Below are 20867 nucleotides of genomic sequence, written 5' to 3' on the forward strand. Positions count from 1 at the left end.
GTGGGCCTTACTCTTCCACTGAGTTCAACAGACTGGCTCACCTTCTTGCTTAATGTGCTATAAAGTAAAGAATAACTGAAGTGTATTCACAATGACTATCCAGCGAGTTGTACTGGATTTGCACTGTGTTAACACCGTTGCTAATGTGTGGAATTGAGCCTTAACACCTTTTTTGGGCAGACTATTCCTCTGCAATAAATCTGCCTTGTTCCTTTTCAGGGGACTCAAGATATTTATGTGTAGAAGAAGTTCGTGTTTAGATGTAAGAGGAAAGTATACTTGAAGTGTTTTGCATCTTCTATATGGTCATATTGACATTCTATGAAGCCTAGAATACCAAGTTTGCTCATTTTTTGTTTTCCTTCTCCTTCCTCCATATATACTTCATTTTCTGATACGGACTGGAGTGTTAGCTATATATTCTTCTGTACTGAGTCTACTCCTGTACAGAAATCATTTTTAATTTCTCCCTGTAAGGTCAACACAATACATAGGGAGTGCAGAGTGTAATAATGTGTTTGAAATAGATATTGAACCCTTCCTGCTTCATTGGAGTTCTACATTCTGCAAAGTCAGATAGAAGGGACTTCAACATAGTTAGAAATGTGTATTTCTAAAAAAACTCTGCACCTTAGGAAAAATTCCAAGACCTGACAGTTCCAAAAGGCTGTATTTAGGGATGCATAAAATAATAAGTGGTCTGATCTAACCCCAAAGTTAACCTGAGCCATTTTAAAGGAGTTTTTCATGGCTTTTATAACTCTTTTCCCCTGACCCAATACACATCTGGTTCTACTTGGCACCAAAAGATAGATGTATTTAACTGTCATGAAAAAGGCTAATCTTGTATTTCTGTCTTGTTGGGAGACAGGAAGTACTAGAAATCTCACAAGAAAGGCAGTTGTCCTTGGACATCTAGCCACTTTTTACATAGTCAAGTGATTTACACAGCTCAGAGAAGAATTCAAATTTTTGTGTTAGCTGAACTGACCCTCTCAACCTCCAGAGGCTCATTCATCACTAGGTAGAGGTTACTAGAAGACATTGGAAAGGCAGCTCAGTCTAACAGCCAGCCATGAAGTTCTTGATCTTTTGTATCCTTGCTCTTTCCTCTAGGAAAATCCAATAATGAAGTAGTATTCAAGAACACTTTTTGAGAGGGAAAAGAAGTGATGCATTATTCAAGATGCTAGAGAAAGAAAATAAAACTGGCCCAAATCCTGTGATTCTGCATTAATCCTTACTTTTCCCTTCTCAGTCAAACTCTTGTTACCAAGGTAGAGCTGAGTGAAGGTAACAAAATTAATATGGGCTCTGGGACTGCTAAATGTTTAGCAGTATTTATGGCAATTGATCTATAGAAAACCCTATAGTCATAAAGCACACTTTCCTTAAATGAACTAAGTTCAGTTTGCGGTAGTGATACAGCTCCTTGAATATTTCCAAAGAGCTGGACTGCAAGTGTTTAAGATTTAATGAAAACCAATAGGAATGAGTTGCTGAAGTTACTTTCAAATTGATATATGGTTTTTAAGTGGCTTAAACACTGCTGAATATTCAACCCATGAGTCACTTCTACAATGATATTGCAAGGTGATGCATATGCACTTAGTGTCTTCTTTCACAAAAGGAAAACGTGAAACCAAAGCTTGCCCATGGCTACAAGGAAAGGCTCACACTGAATTTAGGAATCAAACATCCCTGCACGCATTTTCATGCTCAGACTATGCTTCTCTTTATGACCTTACAACATCCACAGCAAAAGGAATGCCTACCAGTGACAAAATACTGGTGTTTCACAAGCCTTATCTTCTCAGCAGGTTCTGCTGGCATCCTTATGGCAGAACAGAACTCACAGCATGTATTGGTGCTAATGGAAGAACATGTTAGTATTTTAAGTAGGTGAAAAACAATTTGTGAATGTGTTCATTTACCTTTTTGATCTTCTTTTTTTCCTTCCAATGCTGATACTTTCTCTGATAAAGTACCGTTATCTCCACTGGCTTTTACCACATTTTCTTCCTGTATGGTTTCTTCACCAATGGCTATGGTGTGTCCATTTGAAGTTTCAAAATTTACTGTTACATCACCATCTGAAATGAAAATTAAAAAGCTAGTGCCTAGTTTAACTGCTTCCTTAGCACCTACTAACAACACACAGCATCCCTCTGCCTTCAAATTTCCATGGAAGCAAAGCAGAAAGACTTACTGAAATGTGAAACAACAGGCTGCAGATCTGCTCTGAAAAGTAACTCTGTAAAGGAACTCTATGGGCTTCCATAGGCTTTGGGTGGACACCTCTGCAATAGTGGGCCTGGAAGCGCATGTGAGTTTTCAGGTCCAGCTTCGTGTCTGTACACATTAGCATCCCGTTCTCTTCCTCCCTGCTTCTTGGTTTACACAGCAAAGAAAGAAATGTGTGCATGGACCACAACGGAGCTGCAATGTGTTCCAATATGCCCCAAATCTGGACAATTAGGGGGCAGAATTGTAGGACTACTGTGGTGTATCCCAGTAGGTAAATCAGCCAGGAATTCAGACAGTTCTCAGAATATGCGTGCCCAGTTAATGAATAAAATAGGTCACAAAGTCATTATCCAGTCTTAAGAACCAAGGTGAAGTCTTCCTGTATCATGTACCATTATTAAATTCTGCCCCAGCTCTGATGATATTTTACTTACTTACCCAGACTACCTCAGCTATGGGGGGTGTGTGTGTGTGTGTGTGTGTGTGTGTTAATCCTGAAAAAAACTTCTTTCTCTTCCCTATTTATCTCTACATTGCTGAAAAATGCTGCATACTCTTGCTGGCTCACAGCTTTCTCTCTTCCCTTATTTACTGATTTCTGTTCTCTGTTCCATGCATTTTAAAGTTGCTGATTTTCTTCTCTGGTAATTTCTAAGGCTTGTAATCCTTCTACTGCTCTCACCCCACCTGCAGTTCACATAGATGATTGCTTTACTTCTGCAGGATTCTCTTGCTGTCCACCCAAAAATTATGCAAATCTACCTGGCATCTCTTCCGGTTCCTCCCACTGATTCTTCATTAAGTGTGGTAATTCCACTCTCTTCTTCTCCTTCTCTTCCTTGCTGTGTGCTATCAGACCTGGATGTTTGGCCCTTCCCTGGTTTCAACACAGTTACGCAGCCTCTCTCTTACCACCTTGGGGTGCTCCATGGGTTAAGCTGATGGTTTCATTCTCACCCACGCACTAACTTCAACTTGATCTGTAAAAACTAAGTTCTCCCTTCTTAACCTTGTCTGATTCACTATAGCTGACAGTGGCACAAGGTTTCCTTCTTACCTTACTGCAACATTTGAGTTTCTTCAGCTTCTCTCTTCCAGATGTTCATAAATCCATTCTTTCCTCTCTGCCTCCACATGTGGCACCCCCACCTCTTATTCATGTCATGGCTCTGCAAACACCTCCTGCCTCCAAGTGGCACCTGCCACTTTCCACTTTGCTCCTCATCCCGTGTGAAATACTGTCACTTCTTCACATTTCTTACTTTTCACATTTCAAGACTCCATGTAATTTCCTCATCTAGCTTTCATCTCCATACTCATTCCTTCTAACTACCTTCACACTGTTTGACCACCGAGTTTCCTATATCTCCATTTTTAGCACCTTCAAACCAATCCTGTATTCTTTCAAAATGCTTCTTAAAAATTATAATTTTCATCAGACATGAAGCACAACGTGATGAAGGCAACACAGACTGGATTGATGGCCTTCTTAAGACAGGAGGAAGAGGAGAAAATTGTTCATCTTTATGTCCTTTTCTGACTTTGCTCAATCTCCATAAGGGATCCAAAGTCCCATGCCCTTTTAAGAATGGAATAGAGGGTCAAGGACACTGAAGACCAAAGCATACGTACTTTTAGCACAAATGATAGTATTTCTGTTCAGACTATTTGTAACCAACCTGAAAGGTTAACGTATTTCATTAACTGCCCCAGCAGTCTACATGCAATTTCCAACCATCCATGGACAAGGTCAGGAAGCTCCCCAGTAAAGCATGTAGCAAAAAATGTAACATTCACAGATGGACAAATTGAGGAATGGAGAGTTTACATGTCTTGTTTTAAGTCAAAGACAGTGGCAGAGACAAGTTCAGAAGCCAGCTATGCTGAATGTCATAGTCTGGTAATTAGCAAAACACTGTAAAGACAAGTGATGTCACGTCAACAAACAAGGCCTTTACTTCTAAATATCAATGTGTACAATATGAACCACACACATTGATACTTTCATGCTTCTTCAGCTCAGGCAGAGTAATATAACTTCTAGGAGAAAAATATTTTTGGAAATCATGGAATTCTTAGACTCCTTGATAAAATGACAAATGGTTTAATTTTAAGCTACAGAAAATAATTTTACTCACTTGACTTTTATTTGATCTAGATTTATAGAAGATCAATAATTTCGGCAAGAATACCACTAAAAGCATAATTAGATGCAGCACAGAGGTGTTAACCATGGTTTACTCATGTGTTTCAAAACACAAATTCTGGTTAATACCAGTTACTAAACCTTACAGCATTCTGAAACAAGTGGTGTCTTCCCTGCAGTTTTATGTTTGCCATTTGTGAATGTGGTCCGTGTGACAGTGATGGGATCTGTACGATCCCAGCACTGGTACTTTTTGATACCTGAAATAGATGCTATTGATTTGCTTGGGGTCCCAAAGTCTCTAATTTTTCAGCCAAAATTTCTCATATTATACTCCAGTTGCTTTAGACAGCAGACCTTGACTCAAAAAATAGGTTAATCATTAACTCAAAAAAATTCTGGCAAACAGTAAGTAGGAACCACAGGAGTCACATAATTTACAGGGGGCATCAAAATATTTAAGGATATGACCAGAAGTCAGATGGCAGGAGCAGTTACAGAATACAAATCTCTCAACTCCAACGTTAGTTCTTTGTCAACTGGCCCAAATTACCTCTCACACTCCTCAGCTTTGTCTCCTCATACCTATTTATACTACATGGAAACAACGCAATAGTAGCTTTAGCATCCATGTTTAGCGTTTAGGAGCTAAATTCTAGTTAATGTGTTATCACCTTGCTCGGGCATTTCCTTCAGCACTCCCCTTCTTATCAGCTCCTCTCTGCTTTGTCTTGTCGAAATCTTCCTTTCCAACACTAAAGAAAAAGCACAGTTAAGAATAGATTTATTCTCATACTGCTGATGCTTGTGAAAAATGTAGAAAAATATTTTTATTTTATAGAAACCCTGAGAAATCTTGTTTCCTCTGATTCTGCAGGAAAAGTGGTCTGGGTTTTCATGGATGGTCTCTGAAAATATTGTCCCACAATTTCATATTAATATTCGTATGATCCAGTATCTTCAGCTGAGCAAGGCTCCATGAGGCTTCTTTTATAGTCAATGGAAAAAGGTACTTCCAGAGTGAAACTGAACTCATCCTAGCATAGGCATTTAACATGTAAAAGCACCTCTTTCCCATTGACTGGGTTGACTAGCTCAGCTGGAGATACCTCCATCTGCTTTGTAGAAGTTTAGAGTTGGAAGAGACAAATCCTGCTCAGAGCAAGCAACTCACAGAGCAGACCTTGTCATGTGCAAACAGTCTTAAAGGAAAAAAATAACCTTAAACAGACACTAGAAAGTTGTGTTGTAAAAGGCAATAACATCCTTGTCCAGGCTGGTTTGCTTTCATGGAAAAAAATGCAGCATCCTGTTTTTAGGTTAAAAAAAAGCAGCATACAACACACAAAAAAAGACTGTGACATGAAGCATTTTAATTATTATGTTTACTTCCCATGGGAAAAATGCTGAATAGTTTTATAGGGAAAAGCATTTACAGATGGCAAAATAGAATAGCTCCCTACTGCATCCCACCCCCAAACCCATACGATTTCGGTCAGTGATCTGGGAGGCCACTGCAATGATCCGTGGAACCATGGTGCATGGCCCATAAAATGTGAGCATCGCTTATAAAATCCTGTCTTCACTGTTAGAAAAAGTTAATCTCCCATCCTGATTCTGTTTACAAACGGACATCAAAACCCAAATGACGTTTGGAGCTCAAGCCGAGGGCATGCGGCAAAGCTTCAGCTGTGCTGGACTCCATCCTATTAATGCTATGGGATAGGGTTATTTATCTCCTCAACGAATTCAAACACTCTGGTAATCCAATTACTCTGTTGGGCCAGTCTAATTGCTGTATGCAGATTAAATACTGCAAGAAGTATTGTCAATCTCACTTGCGCCAGCCCAGGTGGAGTGAACAGCCATACGGTGAAGTGATGGCTCCCCTGAAGGCACGGAGAGAGGCAGTTTGGCTCTTCTAAGAAAGTTACCCTCCACGCACAGCAAAACATCTTTACCCACAGCAGGTAACTCTGGCTGCTGATTCACAACCAGGCTGGTTGACCTGAGACACCTGAAGGCATCACTGCTCACAGCTTCCCACTCCCCTTCTATGCCAGGGAAGGGGACGGGTGAACAGAAGATGAAGCAGATTCGGCACTTCTCAATTTTACAGCACCAGGTTTATTCCTCACACTGCAAAGTGCAGGGATTCAGCAAGTGCTCCACAGCTCCACATGCACTTCCCTGCCAAAATAGCACCAACTCCTGGCAGAAGAACTGGGGGCAGTAACCATTTTCACCAGTCCAGTTCAAGCTACCCATGCCTCGGAGATCAACAGCCTGTGAATGCAAACACAGTACTGGCTCAAGAACATGTTAAGTTGGCATTAGGTCTGTGTTTATATCTCAGGCACTTTGTGGGATCTGCCCGTTAAAGGTCAAACCTTCATGGTGTTCAAATCACATCTGACGATACAAAGGAGCCCGTGAGTGTGGCTGCAGACTCCCAGTATAAGCCAGCCTCCTTGGAAAGAGTGTGGTAGCCCAAACTCAGATCAGGTTAGACTACCTTGGGTCCCAATCCTAAATTACTCAGGAGCTCTTCCAGTTCTTCCCCACTATTTTTGAAGGTAGGTGCCTTGCAACCGTGTGTCACACATTGACAGGGCAAACAAAGCACAGGAGCGTGCCCTATTCTTGCAAAGAGTTTTTAATGTAGGTGAACACTCAGTCCCACAAAGACTGCTTTAAAAGAGATGGGGGGCCATGAAGTCAGAGGACTATGTGGGCAGGCATGGATGGAGAGTCTTAATCTTTCTAGAAAGCAGGTGTATTTACACACAGAGTGAAATCTCCTTTGATGCAGACCCCAAGGATGAACACTTCACGTACATGCTTTATACCTGTTTTGTTGCTGTCAATATAAATATTCTCTTATTTCAGCTTCACAAGTATTATTTACTTCCTACTATCTGTCCTCTCTGCTTCCTTTTTACATCTGTTTTCTTGAGTACAGTGAATTGAGATGATCTCTCATACATTTATTTGTGGGACTTAATCCAACACCACTTGAAAACAATGATGTTCTTTCCATCAATTTCAAGAACATTGAATCTGACCCCCCATCAATGTCTCTCTCTAGTTTTCAGGATGATTTTTCAGTTCTACAACACTGAATTAACAACTCTATCAAATTAATTATCATGGAAAATGTCAATTGGCATTAAACGACATTAACTCCTTACACTTTTACTAGAAGACCTCAAAGCATTTTATTAACGTTATATAGGTTTCATAACATCCCTTAGACATATCTATCTCCATTTCACAGATTAGAAAATTTATGAACAGATAAGAAGCTTAAGCCCCAATCCTTCATCATCTAAAATGCTAGCGATGAGTGGTGTTTTTATTTAAACCGATTAAGCTCAGTTAATTCAGCTTGAAAAGATAATTTATTTAAAATATTATTTGGCCCACGGAAAGAACATTAGAAATCATGCTAGTATTCACTATGAGTATCATAATTTTAATTCCTACAAGGAAAAAGGCAGAATTTTAATCTAAATCAAAGTAACCAAAAATATGTCCCTTTGTATAAGAGGAGTGAGTAGCCCGTCTACTTTTGAACCTATACTGGGTGCTGTTTAGCAAGGGTGGACTCATCATTACAATTTATTGCTTATTACAGACTTTGGACTATACAATATATTTCACATTTACACAGTCAAGTATTTTGATTATCACAGCCCAATTGTACCGAGCTTTAAGGGTGTCAAACCACTCAGTTGAGCTAATCACATTTGACTACTGTTATATTTCAGTAAATTCTCTTAAAATAAGAGAGTTACAAAGTCAAGCATTCAGAAGTCAGGAAGTGTTTGAATGAAGGTTGATGGGTGTGCAGATGGTACACCTTTTATTTGCTTGTTATATATTTTACCTTTGCCACCCCTGCCTCATTTAGGATACAGACTGCACTGTGTTCAATGAATGGTTTCTTTGCCTAAATTTTTAACCCTACCTCTCACTCTATGGCCCAGACCTCATCTAAGGAACAATCTAAACCTTAATTTGAACAGAAAACTCCTAGTTTTCCCAAATGTCACCCCAACAACTGAGTGAACAAAAGACAGCATGTTCTTCTCCTCGATGCCCATGTGAGATGCAAAGGTGTTATCATCACTGTATAGATAGGCAACTTACGGCATAGAAAGATAAAGTCATATTATCAAACATGCTGACATTCATCAAGTGTTTTATTTGAGGTACCCTTTCAGATGTAATTTCCCACACTAAAATTGTGATAAATAAAACAAACAAACAACCCAAAGCATAGGAATTCTAGTTGAATTGCCTACTTATGGTTCAAAATATCTAATCAACAGAAGTGAAGCTATGAGTATTGGCCATCTGCTGCTGAGCTAATGGCATAGATAACTGTAGAAACAGTTATCATCTACCTGAACCACCTGGGATAGGTATCACTATTTGTCACCTTAGAAATAGTTTGGTCTCCTGAGTTCAGCACAGGGAAAGGACCGTAATTTGGTGCTTCCACCGTTGTCCTGCTTGGCATGCTCCCTCCTCTCATGACCTCTGTCATGCCTTCATCATCTGGGTCTTTCTCTTTCACTTGAAGAGGTTCAAACTTCTTATCTTTGGCTTCCAGACTTACCTCTCTTCTCTTCCTTCTTATTCTAGTAGAACTTGCCACAATACGCTACCCATTTGCTTCTCCCATAAGCACACCTTTGTCTCTCTATTCCTGCTGATCATCGTTTTGGCAATCTCTGATCTTACAAGTTGTTACCTATTCCTCACTCAGGAGTGGATGACTAGTACTATCCTGGAATACATATATGATAAATACTGTTAGCTGTACCACCATCGTGTGGACATTCTTAAGCTGAGTGACCAGCTGATGTTATTACTACAAGTCTTTTACGTCATATGTGTATATAATAATGCGTGTATATATGTACCTGTCAATAAATATATCTTAACATATGTCTGTGATATTTATGATATATAGATATATATGTCTGTATACAAAAGTGTGAATATATATAACATTTCAACATTAACAGCAACACATTGTTCATAACATTAAGCAATAATAAAATAGAAATAACAGTTTCTCCACCTGTATACATGGATGTATTGAGATCGATTACGCAAACAAGTCAGTCCTGACTGTGAGTAGAATTGGTTATCAGTCCCTGCCAGCTGAGGAAGTCTGAGGTGAGTCGGGCTCCACTCTCAGACATCATGCTCCAGCAGACTCAAAAAAATCCCATGTCAAAATCTTTCCTCTGCTGCAGTCAAAAGCAAAGCTTGCCCTGACTTCAGGTGTAACTGTCAGAAAGCATGACTTTATCACACTGTATGCAGCCCTCATTTACTTGAGTAAATCTTACTCATCCAAGGGATCCCACAAACATCTGCATTTTTAGCCCAATACAGATAACAGTATCACTAACCATAAGAACAGTTTACCTCAAAAAGCAGTTTCCATTGTTTCCATCCTTCCCTCCCTACCCCCACAAAAGAGACTGCTTAGTGATATTCAGCAGCTACAAACCTCAGGCAGTCTTAAAACCCATTCTCTGACTCAAAGAGTGCTGTGAGATTCTGGATATTCTCCAGTCTTTAGTTTTGCTCTTCCAAGAAAAGCTTGAGAGAATTCCGATTTTTAATTTTTCTCTGACCTAGTAAGAGCTAAAATTGCCTTCTGCTCCCTGTCTGCATATACTCTTGCAGTGGAGCTTTGAAGTGGCATCTGCTTCGTGCCAAGACACAAACTGCTGCCTTCTTATCCTTCACAGCAAAACATTGCACAGGGGAGAAACCCTTGAGATGATGCCATTTTCTGTTTGTTTTTACTTAATTTTGAAAGCCCTCTAGGCAGAAAGTATACAATCAGTGCCCAGAGAACAGATTTTCTGAGATACAGCATGGAAAATATGTTGCTAAAGGAAAAAATGCCAACCATCATTCCCACATCGGCACAAATACTTCCACATCTAGTCCTCCATCTTTTTTTTTGATGTTTGTGGTATTTGCTGTTTATGAACATCTTTTAGTTGCTAGCATAAGACAGTCATGTGAGATTTTGTGAAAACGCTGCACAGTACATGCCCTGGCAAAGCTGTAGCAAGAACCTATTTCCAAAAGCCTATTGAAAATCCAGAGAAAGCAACAAGAATTCTTTCCAATAGCCCACATTCTGTCTTAGAAGAAACTCTTTCTTCAGCTGCATACAGATTATCAAGTTGTAGCCCTGTTACAAGAATAGGCAGTAAATGTGACTATCATTGTACTGTCTCCCATGATCTCAGGGCAGGAAATGGGCTTCCTGCATCCAAGATGCGTGCACGCATACACACATACACAGCCCTGTTCCGTACTGTAAATACATCTCTGATCGAGTGGTCTGAGGAAGAGGATTTCCTGTAGGATTTTTATTTTGTATGGATGTTTTCCCATTTCTTTCTCAAGTTAGATAAGCAAGTTTCTTCTCCTGCATCAGTCAGCACGCAACAAGGGGCAACTTGCCAATTAAATGCATCTTCTCAGTCCCTGTTGGTCCTGGGTCTGTTTCCTCAAGAAATACAGGGATAACTATTTTTTTATCCCCCGCCCCCCTGCCAAACTACCATCTGAGGCAGGATGAATGCCATCCAAACTACTTTTAATTTCAAATTCCAGCCTCACATGAAGCACATACACAAACGTAAGTGATTCCGTACCTTACATACATAGTTTAAAAGCAAATTAGTATCTCCCTATAACTGTGGGGCTTCCTGACAGGGAAATAGTCCTCAACCATGTAAAGATATGTTTTCACTGCAAGCTAACCTGATTTGCACTGAAAAGCTATAGCTTATTCATGGTGCAGCAGGGGCCGGCACCCTGTCTGTTTCTGGGATTTCTGGAGACACAAGCCTTACCTTTAGTGCTGCAGAACAGTACAATTTATCCCTATTATTATCTATATGGAAATACATGGGGAGGTCATCTGCACCGCTGCTTGAGACAGAGGAGGAACTGCCAGAGGGCACTGAAAGTCAACACATAAATGACTTACTCTGGTCCGCTCCTATAAGCACTACTAGTACTACTCTGCTGGCACAGGTCGAAAAGTACAGCCAGGCTTGGGAGAAAACATTTATCTTGTATGTAGATAGGATGGTAAACATCAGTAATACCTAAGCAAGACTATAAACTATATTTGCCTTGAAGGGATACACCAAATCTTCACTCTGTGGACATTAGTCAATACTTAGATAAATTCTTCTTTCTCAACATAAAAGCTCTGGGAACTGTTCTTATGCCACTTTTGCATAGCCAAATGCCTGAATTTGTAGGTTACATCTTAGAGCGCCAGAAGGCGTTGTCCTGGTTTCAGCTGGGATTGAGTTAACTGTCTTCCTAGTAGCTGATACAGTGCTATGTTTTTGAGCTAGGTATGAGAAGAATGTTGATAACACACTGATGTTTTCAGTTGTTGCTAAGTAGTGTTTGGTCTAAAGTCAAGGATTTTTCAGCTTGTGATGCCCAGCCAGCAAGAAAGCTGGAGGGGCACAAGAAGTTGGCACAGGACACAGCCAGGGCACCTGACCCAAACTGGCCAGCGATGTATTCCATACCATGGGACGTCCCATCTAGTATAGGAACTGGGAAATGGGGATGGGGAATCACCGCTCAGGGAATAACTGGGCGTCGATCAGCGGGTGGTGAGCAATTGCACTGCGCATCATTTGTATATTCCAATCCTTTTATCATTACTGCTGTCACTTTATTAGTGTTATCATTATTAGTTTCTTCTTTTTATATTCTATTAAAACGTTCTTATCTCAACCCACAAGTTTTACTTCTTTTCCCAATTTTCTCCCCCATCCCACTGGGTGTGGGGGGGAAGTGAATGAGCGGCTGCGTGGTGCTTAGTTGCTGGCTGGGGTTAAACCACGATAGGGTAAAACTCTCATATGAAATTTAGGGGGAAAATAATTTGTGAACCTTTCATTTGTTTTTAGACCTCCTAGAACTGATATTGTCCAGATTTACTTTCTTTTCATCTCCCCAGCCTAGAGAGCCAGTCTTGCTATTTTTGAGATGAAAGTCAAGATTTTCAGATATTACATAACTCCTAGAATTTCACTTTAAGTAAAAAAAAAAAAAGCACTAAATATTGTGATGGTTGACAAAATGCATGTAAACTGGGACATACGAATACAGGTCAATATATTGAATGTACAAAATAATACAAAAGTTTTGAAAACATGAAATTAATTCCCTATGTCACTACTTTTGTATAATTCCACCTAAATAAATCAAATTTTACAGTGTAGCAGGATGGATAAGCAGAACCTTACTAAAAATAGAGCATATGTACTCTTCAGAGAAAAAAAAAAATCAATCTACTGAATAATAAAAAAATATCAGAAGTTCCCAAACCTCCTCTATAACATCTTAAGTTCTGTTCACCAAGACACGCATTAAATTTTTCATATTTAATCTTCACAAACTATATAGGCAATGAAATACTGTAGTTTATATAATTCAGAGCATTAGAATGATGTGTTTTATTAGCTGTTTTACATTACGTTATTAAATACAATAGCAGTCTTTACTGTATAAAAGGCTGGTATGTACTACATGGCTATCCAGCAGGATGCTAGCTAAACCATGAAATAAAAAATGAACAGTTTTTCAGGATAATTTAAAAGTCTATATAGAAGATGGTATTTCTACATACACATACATTAAGCACTTAGTGAATCAACTGCATTAGTTGCTTTTTTTGCCATAAAGGACTATTAAATACAGAGTCTTGTGACTGGACTTAGAACAGGGACTTCAGTTAGTCAACTAAGTGTTATCTCCTCCTGCACTGCACTTTTCCCATCCGCTATACCATTTACAGAGACACTTCATTGTGCAGATAATTAACTTCCACTCTTCAATACATACTTATATATAACCATGTATTCATTTGACCAAAAGAGCTCCCACTTACATGATCTATCGACTCTAGTGATCTTTCACCACCATCTCTATTCTTCTGCCAATTTGTAGTGCAAATTCTCCTAATTTTTATGGATTTCTGTTTGCACACCAGTGCTCTCCATTTTCAAGACAAGACTGATCACAAAATAAAGCTTTAACTTTGAAAAAAAGACACGGAGCTCTATTTAGTTTCCAGACCTGAAAGGCAGTGCTGCAAAACCACAGCTGAAATGAAAAATATCAGGTTGTCTGAATTTTAAGAAGTCATCCAAAAGAGTGCCTGTTTTTCGTCTCTGCTTCAGCGTGCTTTATTGCTAGTCTTCACAATGCTACAACACAAATCCAAGAGGTAACCTTTGCAGAAGAGTAAAAACTACTTCTTGCTATGTTTTGCTGGATTTGTTTTTAGCCGCATCAGGTTTGTGATCTGTTCATCACAAAACTAGTGCCAGTATGCAGGAGGCAGTGGAATTAAACAGACACAGCTGAGACAACTGGGAAGACAAATTATCACTTGAAAATTAGTTTTGAGGTAGCTAAGATGGACACTGCTTCCCAATAATTACCTCTTTCTTAAGAGTAATAAATACAGCTATGCATTGGGAGCACACAGTGGCAAAATCAGAGTCAGAACGTAAGATGTTTCACATACTCTGCTGTAATGTTAATAGTACCTTAGCTCTGATGGTCTAGGTATTTAAACGCAGCAAGGTTCAGTGATAGAAACAACAACCCTTATCACCAACTAGTGTAGCTGTATGGCACCTGAAAAAGGTATTTCATGACTCAACGTTAGTCTATTTGTATCTATAGCATATTTTTAAAGCTTGATTTTCATTACAGTTCTGAGATTATTTAGTGTTTTCTTGTCCATTATATCTACTGTTAGGCATCTCCATTTTTCAGGTGCTCACCTTGAGATAAATTGTCCTGAATAACTCCATCTGAAGTCAGTGCCAATGGGAACCATGGGTTCTCCACACCCCTGAAAGGACTTGAGGGACCACACCATCATAAACAAGACAGGCAAATTAAGTACAAGCAAGTAACTGAGGAGGCACTTTTTGAAATGTTGACCTTAATTATTTTGTGCCAAATTTCCTCCTTTCATAAAAGAAATATGAACAAATGCTTTGCCTTGGTATTATAAGAATTGATGTGTCATGCTTGTTAAGACTGGATTGAGGTTCTCTAAAGAAAGACAGTACAACATAAGAAATACTGTATTTAACATTAATTTACCACATACTCATTTATACAAAATAACTGCAGAATGACACATGCCTTGTTATTTAATGGCATAACAATTTAACACATGCTAATATGTTGTGACAGTTTGGGGAACCTGTATACACAGCTTATGAATGGTGATTATTCTGAAGAATTCACTGCATATAAAAATCACATACCTGTCCAACAGCAGCCGCAGAACATTCAGGAGACAGTAACTAGAAATAACTTTGCTCTAGCAATGTGATAAAAGTACTGGGGAAGCTGAAGGAAACTGGAAGCAACAAAGGAGCTATCAGACTGAGAGGATTTTTTTGATTGCAGCAGTGGAAGAAATTGTGGGGGTTTTGTTGCAGGTTACCCAGGAAAATTAAAAAAAAAAAAAAAGAAAAAGAAAAAGAAGAGAGAGACTGAGAGAAGGATCTGAAGACCTCTAAAAGATTGTCCAAAACTTCAGTTGGTATCTGGAGTGATGAAGACACCGGAGAAGATGACTTCTTTTTGCCTTTTGTGTTAATAAAGCATGTTTTAGAAGTTACACTGCAAAATCATAGAGTTCCTCACTGTAATTGGCAGGGGTTGCTATGGGTTTAAAATGTCAAGCAGTGTACTCTTAAGAGTTCAGGAGAGCCTACGGAAGACACATCAGGAGATTAGTAATGGTTTTATCACCTAGAGCCATGGAAGACAGCGGACAGTGGTAATGAATCTGAAGAGCTCATAGATGCTCACTGGACTCTTGAGTAGACTCAAGTTTAGAAAAGTACAACATCGAATGCCTGAATCCCAAAACAGAAGTTTGGGATTTTTCTGGAGAAAACTTGGCCAGAGCTGTGACACACACACACACACATATATGCAGGGTGGTACTCAGTTTCCTAAACGTGGGTGTCTACAGCCACTTGAGATGCCCCAGGGTTTTGGAGATGTCTGCATGGGGATGGTAAATATGATGCAGAACCTTCTGGGAGAGCAGCCAGGACACACCAGAGCATCTCAGGTGGCACCAAGCAACTGTGTTTAGCTAACTGAATCCCAGCCCTCAACATTCCCCTTTTTCAGAAGGAATAGAATTCAATCACAGCTTTTTATTTCAGACCATTCTTCAAGCCTTGCCAATGGGGGAGTGAAGGGGCAGAGCAGTCTGTATGAAGGCAGTGGTCAGAAAGGTGATCCTCATTCTTCTGCTTGGCATGGCCACGTCTGCTTCTCCCCTCTGAACAGACCAAAATTCTGTCCCCATGAAGGCAAGGCTTGTTTCATAATCAAAGTGACCGACATATTAGGAGGACATAGAGACATTTCCAACGTATTTGACGGTATGTAATATAGAGCCTAGTGTTTCTTAGTTAAAAAAAAGAGTACTGTCAACATAAAAAGAATATCATATATAATGTATAGTAAACAAACTGTGTATTTTTGGTGATAGGTGCAGAACAGAAGCTGAACAAGATTAGGTTTTTCCTTGCCAAGGATCAAACTGTTTTTCTGTATGTCAAATACTGTGCCTAAATAATCCCTGCCATCAAACAAGCTCCAAGAGCTTCTCAAATATTACACTGCGAAGCCATCACAGTTTTTTCTACTATTTGCCACCAAAGGGCCACAGACATACCTGCTGACGTTTCTCTGAATTTGTCACTAGTCTTCTTCTTCCGCCATTTCCAAGGTTTAAATATTTTGCCAATGGTGGAGAGTTTGCCCTTCCTCTTGAAGGGGGGAGTTTGGGATCCTGGGGCTGGTCCATCCGAGTTAGCGATCGAAGCCTTATCCAAACCATCAACTGTATAAACAAGAAAAGTAAAGGTAACTGAAGGATGGAAAACAAAATGGTACCCGACAGCTGAACCCCTCTACTATCAGATTGCAACAGGTTGTGTGTGGGTCCATGCGTTTTCTGTTCCAGAAGGCAGTCAAGGGGCATTTGATTGCAGCCCATGGTCACAAGCTAGTCCCCACCCCAGCTAGCCCTGGGCTTCACTGCTGCTCAGCACCTCAACTGCAGCAGACCAGAACTTGCTTCTCATGACACGCATCTGGCACATCTGCACAGTTCTGCGACTCCATCACTACTGGAGAATTTCTTTCAACATATATTTGGGTGACTTTTTCCCCCTATCCTTGGTAAAGCTGAATAACTAGCTGTCATCATATAGAAAACAAAACCCCTGCAATGTAAAAACATAAACTATTACTTTTGAGTGAAATGAATCCTTTCTTAAACGAGCTCTAAAGATAACTGTTCTGGCAGTGGAATGGAAAGAGGTCTGTTTGATATTCCTGGTAATTAGTCATTCACAGTGCTGCCTGCCATGAGTCAGGCTTCTTATTAACAAAACGTATTTAACAATAAGCTTTTGAGCCATAGCCAAAATTTAAAGAAGGATTACTTTTCTGCAAAAACATATTGAGTGATACGAAAGCCAATATTTATCATCAATGGCTGTAACATTGAGTTTTGTGAACCAAATTAAGACTTACTCCACAACATGCCGTAGCATACAGTTAAAATAAATTTCCCAGAAATTTCCCTGAGAAGTCTACTATTACTTATTTCTATTTAAGAACTGAGGTTTCTTAGAGCCTTCCATTTGTGGTCCTGCAAACACTTCAAATGAGCTTAATTTTATTCATGTGAGCAGCTTCACTGAAGTAACTGCGACTACTTACGTACATAAAATTAATCACAAGCTTAAATGTTTGCGGCATACGGGCTCTGTAATTGCTTTCATTCATCTAAACATTCTAATTATAACCAATTTGGAACAGAGCTGATGCCACTCTGAACAGTAATAATGATAATCATAGATCATTAAATCAGAAAGTGCTATTCAAAGAAGGAAATATCACTGTCCCCATTTTACAGATGGAAAATATGAGGTACAGAATTGTTAAGTGCTTAATTTTATGTTTGCCAAATGGCTTCTTGGAATCCTGGTCCTGTGTCCTAGCTGCTAAAAAGATATATATTCAGACACATAACATCATGGTGCAATCTTACTATTCTGTTTCTCAAACAAATGGCATTTAATGAGTCCTATATTCATCCTAGACTTTAGATTGATCCAGGATACTAAAAAAAAATAAAAAAAATCTTTTCTGTGAGAAAGCTGATGTAATGCAAACAGAGTCCAAGAAACTTTACTTCCAATGTTTTGAAATAAAGTACTGGGAAAAAAGATCCACTGTATAACTTCATTGAAGTCTATGAAGTTAAGTTTGCCGACGACACCAAGCTGTGTAGTGCAGTTGACACGCTGGAGGGAAGGGATGCCATCCAGAGGGACCTGGACAGGCTTGAGAGGTGGGCCTATATGAACCTCATGAAGTTCAACAAGGCCAAGTGCAAGGTCCTGCCCATGGGTCAGGGCAATACCAAGCACAAATACAGGCTGGGCGATGAGTGGATTGAGACCCGCCCTGAGGAGAAGGACTTGGGGCTGTTGGCTGATGAGAAGTTCAACATAACCCAGCAACGTGCATCTGCAGCCCAGAAAGCCAACTGTGTTCTGCGATGCATCAAAAGAAGTGTGACCAGCAGGTCGAGGGAGGTGATTCTGCCCCTCTACTCTGTTCTCATAAGACCCCACCTGGAGTGCTGTATTCAGCTCTGGGGACCCCAACATAAGAAGGTAATGGACCTGCTCAAGTGGGTCCAGAAGAGGGCCACGAAGATGGTAAGAGGGCTGGAGCACCTCTCCTATGAAGAGTTGGGGTTGTTCAGCCTGGAGAAGAGAAGGCTCTGGGGACACCTTACAGCAGCCTTCCAGTACCTAAAAGGGCCCTACAAGAAAGCTGGAGAGGGACTTTTTACAAGGGCACGTAGTGATAGGACAAGGGATAACGGCTTTAAACTGAAAGAGGGTAGATTTACATTAGATGCAAGGAAGAAGTTCTTTACTGTGAGGGTGGTGAGACACTGGAACAGGTTGCCCACAGAGGTTGTGGATGTCCCATCCCTGGCAGTGTTCAAGGCCAGGTTGGATGGGGCTTTGAGCAACCTGGTCTAGTGGAAGGTGTCCCTGCCTATGGCAGGGGGTTTGGAACTAGATGATCTTTAAGGTCCCTTCCAACCCAAACTATTCTATGATTCTAAAACCAGAGACAGATTTGTATGAAAATGATAGCATTTAAATCAATAAATCTGAGTGAGTTATGCCATAAAATGTCATAAATTCTGTACTGTCAGAGAGATGGAACAGAGAGATGGAAAACATCTCCAGGATAAATTACTATTATTCAGATGCATTGGAATTTAAAGCTTTTAAGTGTTTTCCTTGGGTATTTTCTGGTCTGTAACACAGAGATAAGATGGAAGAAAGGCATGCAAACGGACTTTAAATGTAAAAAGCCAAGATTTTGGTAAGGACTCGGCTATGTCTGCCCCTTGCATGAGTACAAAACCCCAGCTTCCTCACTTGTGCACCCTAGGGTACAGGGTGATCTTTAGGGAGGTTTAAGCTGAGACTCCCTTAAAATGAACCAGCTGCCACCCTACAGACCCTGAGAAGCCGGGTGAGAGCTGGGGATGAGAAGACCACCAAAGGCAGTGAGCAGCTCTGCAGAAAGAGAGAGGCATGGGACAGCAGAAGGACCCCTTCGGGGGTGCCTTGCCTGGAATTAGGGATTGCACTTTTGTCCAGGCTTACAGACACTGCCTATGGAGTGCAATCCGCTATGGAATACAGAAGTATCTGCTGGAAACTGTGGATCTAAGGGAGAGTACATTTACTTGAAGGGTAGTTACAAAGATAAGAGAGCTAAATTTATCTTGGCAATTCCAGTTGATATAAGAAGGGGCAAGGGCCACAGCTTATGGCTGGGAAGAGACAGGCGAGATGTAAGGAAAACACTTCCAGAAGGTGGGTGGTGCAGCACTGGAGCAGGTCCTGGGAGGTTTTGGCAGCTCAGCCAGGCAAGCCAGGGCTGGCCTCACCTACTGTTGGTAATAGTCCTACTCTGAGTGAGGGACTGGGCTGAGTGACCTCCCGAGGACCCTTCCAGTCAAGATTCCCGTGGTGCTAAGGGATGTGGAAAGACACAGTTGCTCTGTGAAATCTGAGCTAGTAAATCCAAAGAATCAGAACTGAAGTGCTGAAGAAAAGACACTAGGATCTATTGGCTGAAGAGTTTTGTCCTGGGACGGGAGCCAAGCATTACCTCACTGGCAGAGGCAGTCCATCAGCTCATTAGAGTGAAAGGCTACCCGCCCCTTGGAGGCAGTGGGACAAAACCCATGTTCTCGTCCCGGACGGCTTAGAAAGGCTGGGTTATTGATGTGAAGAGCCTGCACCCTGGTGATAGACGGTGTGGTCTTTATAAACACTGGAACACAGATCTTTTCAAATCCTCCTGAGTTGTAGATACCAGTCTACTGCAGGCAACCACTTTCACAAAAGCCTCATCTAGATTTTTTCCTCCTGTGCCTACCAGCATGAATGGAGGAGGATTATGGCCAATAGCTCCCCACAGAGAAACATGGATTTGCATCAGTCCCTGCTCTGCCCTCTGCTGAAAATATTTAACTCTGAAATAATGATACTCATTCTAGCTGCTTCAAATGAGCTAACATATGAAAAAAGGAATCCAGTTAGTGGTGAATAATTCTATTTGTGAAGACTGCAACTTTTGAAAACAGGACTCAACATTAATTCCTTCTGACAATAAAAGATGAGGAGATGATTTATTAAATGAGTTCAACAAGTGCTCATAATTGGGAATTTACTAAACCATTGTCCTTGTACCTGTTCCTTCATTTGAAAAAAAGGACCCAAATATGTATCTGGAAAGGAGCAATGAGCATGGCCAAACATCATAGATTCATTTAAAAAATAATCTAAGATAAAGTAACATTTTTGGGAAAAAGGACTTATTCATATTCAAAAGCAATCATAAGGTACCACATTTGCCAATTAATAAACTGCCTAGAAAAAAAAAAAAACAATTTCAGCAATGACGTTCCAGAGCATTTCTGGAAAGATCTGTTCAAAAGCTATTACTCCTCATCTTTGCAACACTCAGCAGGAAATTGATGTTTAAGATTTACACTATTTGCTTTATAGGTCATGTACTACTTAAGAATAAAGTACTGTATTTTTCACCTCAGAGAGCTTATGTACCTTCTATTAGTCATTATAAATGTTAACCATATTCACTGAGATGAAAAGAAACATCTAAGCTTTCCAAGATTAGAGGAGCTTGGTCACTTGTGTTATTCTTTTATTTGTACATTGTCTTGAAGTCCTGCCTTCTTCCCACCATCTTCAAAAAGCCAGTGAGTCACTTC

General features: G+C 40.2%; 1 protein-coding gene across 3 annotated transcripts in view; it reads right to left on the reverse strand.

Annotated features, from left to right (window-relative positions):
• PHACTR2 (phosphatase and actin regulator 2) overlaps positions 1–20867 on the reverse strand; it is a 143078-nt gene that overhangs the window by 35984 nt on the left and 86227 nt on the right. For all 3 annotated transcript variants that reach the window (XM_069787141.1, XM_069787143.1, XM_069787142.1), the window contains exons 2-4: positions 16197–16364; positions 5068–5148; positions 1935–2093 (exon numbers count right to left, since the gene is read on the reverse strand). In XM_069787141.1, coding sequence (XP_069643242.1) covers positions 1935–2093; positions 5068–5148; positions 16197–16364 — 408 coding nt within the window. The remainder of the gene's footprint in view (positions 1–1934; positions 2094–5067; positions 5149–16196; positions 16365–20867) is intronic.

Source organism: Haliaeetus albicilla, chromosome 7 (assembly GCF_947461875.1).
Source record: "Haliaeetus albicilla chromosome 7, bHalAlb1.1, whole genome shotgun sequence".
NCBI lineage: Eukaryota > Metazoa > Chordata > Aves > Accipitriformes > Accipitridae > Haliaeetus > Haliaeetus albicilla.